This window comes from Diachasma alloeum, unplaced genomic scaffold, assembly GCF_001412515.2.
Source record: "Diachasma alloeum isolate Michigan unplaced genomic scaffold, Dall2.0 Dall_scaffold_21856, whole genome shotgun sequence".
Classification (NCBI taxonomy): domain Eukaryota; kingdom Metazoa; phylum Arthropoda; class Insecta; order Hymenoptera; family Braconidae; genus Diachasma; species Diachasma alloeum.
The window spans coordinates 1-1,110 of NW_021682833.1; the positions used below are offsets into that span (position 1 = coordinate 1).

Below are 1,110 nucleotides of genomic sequence, written 5' to 3' on the forward strand. Positions count from 1 at the left end.
TTGACCTGCATTCCTCGAAGCTAACATTCGATTAGTCTTCGTAATACAAAGTTAAATTGAAGTTAAAACTGTAAGCTCGAACTGAAGAATCAAATAATGTCGACAAGAGTGAGTCATTTTTCGATACTAGTTACGAGGCCCGAGACGGGAGTCTCAACTCACGAGGCCCGAGTCACCGGTCATGAGACATGAGTCATGAGGCACAAGATATAAGACCCGAATCACGAGAGACAAGACACGAGTCACAAGTCACGAGATATGAGTCCCGAGTCACAAGACACGAGACACGAGTTACGAAGCTCAAGGCACGAAACCTGCGTCACGAGACACGAGGCACGAGCCACGAAACATGAGTTAGAACATGAGTCATTACGCGACATGAGCCGCCAGTTACGAGGCACAAGGCACGAGTTATGCAACATGAGCCGCCAGTTACGAGCCACAAGTCAGGAGACGCGACTCAAGAAAATCAAAGAATGTCGGCAAAAGTCTTTTCTATTGAGTACGTTGCATCTTACCATTCTCATCCTCAGTTTTTCCCTCCGATAAAACATAAATGTGACTTATTCTTTCTTGTCGCTTGAATTTTGGTGGCTCATCATCATGTACTTCACGATCCATCCTTGCCGCATGTAAATCCTTTGTATGTCGAGTTGAAGCTGTTTTTTTTAAGGAACTGACGACTTCAACCCCTCACGTCTGCGACTATCTCTTACTAAAGGAGTGCCCTCATCATCCTTGTGACCCTCACGTCTGCGACTATCTCTTGCTAAAGGAGTGCCCTCATCATCCTTGTGACCCTCACGTTTGCGACCATCTCTGGGTGAAGGAGTGTCCTCATTATCCTTGTGACCCTCACGTCTGCGGCCATCTCTTGGTAAAGGAGTGTCCTCATCGTCTTCGTCATCTTCAAAATCTTGATAATTCTGAGTAGATGCTGCCGAGGTTTTAGTTGAATCGATGTGCTCTTGTGATTTCGATGATGATCCACTCTTCCTTTGTACTTCTTCCTCATCATTCCCTTCTCCACTTCCTTCTCCCTCACCTTCATCCTCATCCGAGTCTTCAGCATCGGCGTCAGTAGCCTTGTGGCTTTCATTATCATCCTGA

General features: G+C 46.2%; 1 protein-coding gene across 1 annotated transcript; it reads right to left on the reverse strand.

The window, feature by feature from the left end:
• Window positions 1-716: 716 nt before the first annotated feature.
• LOC107047125 (sarcoplasmic reticulum histidine-rich calcium-binding protein-like) lies at window positions 717-1,063 on the reverse strand (the record flags this gene model as incomplete). Its single annotated transcript, XM_015269859.1, has 1 exon — window positions 717-1,063. A coding segment is annotated over one exon (347 nt), but the record flags the coding sequence as incomplete, so codon positions are not given.
• Between the last annotated feature and the right edge of the window lie 47 nt (window positions 1,064-1,110).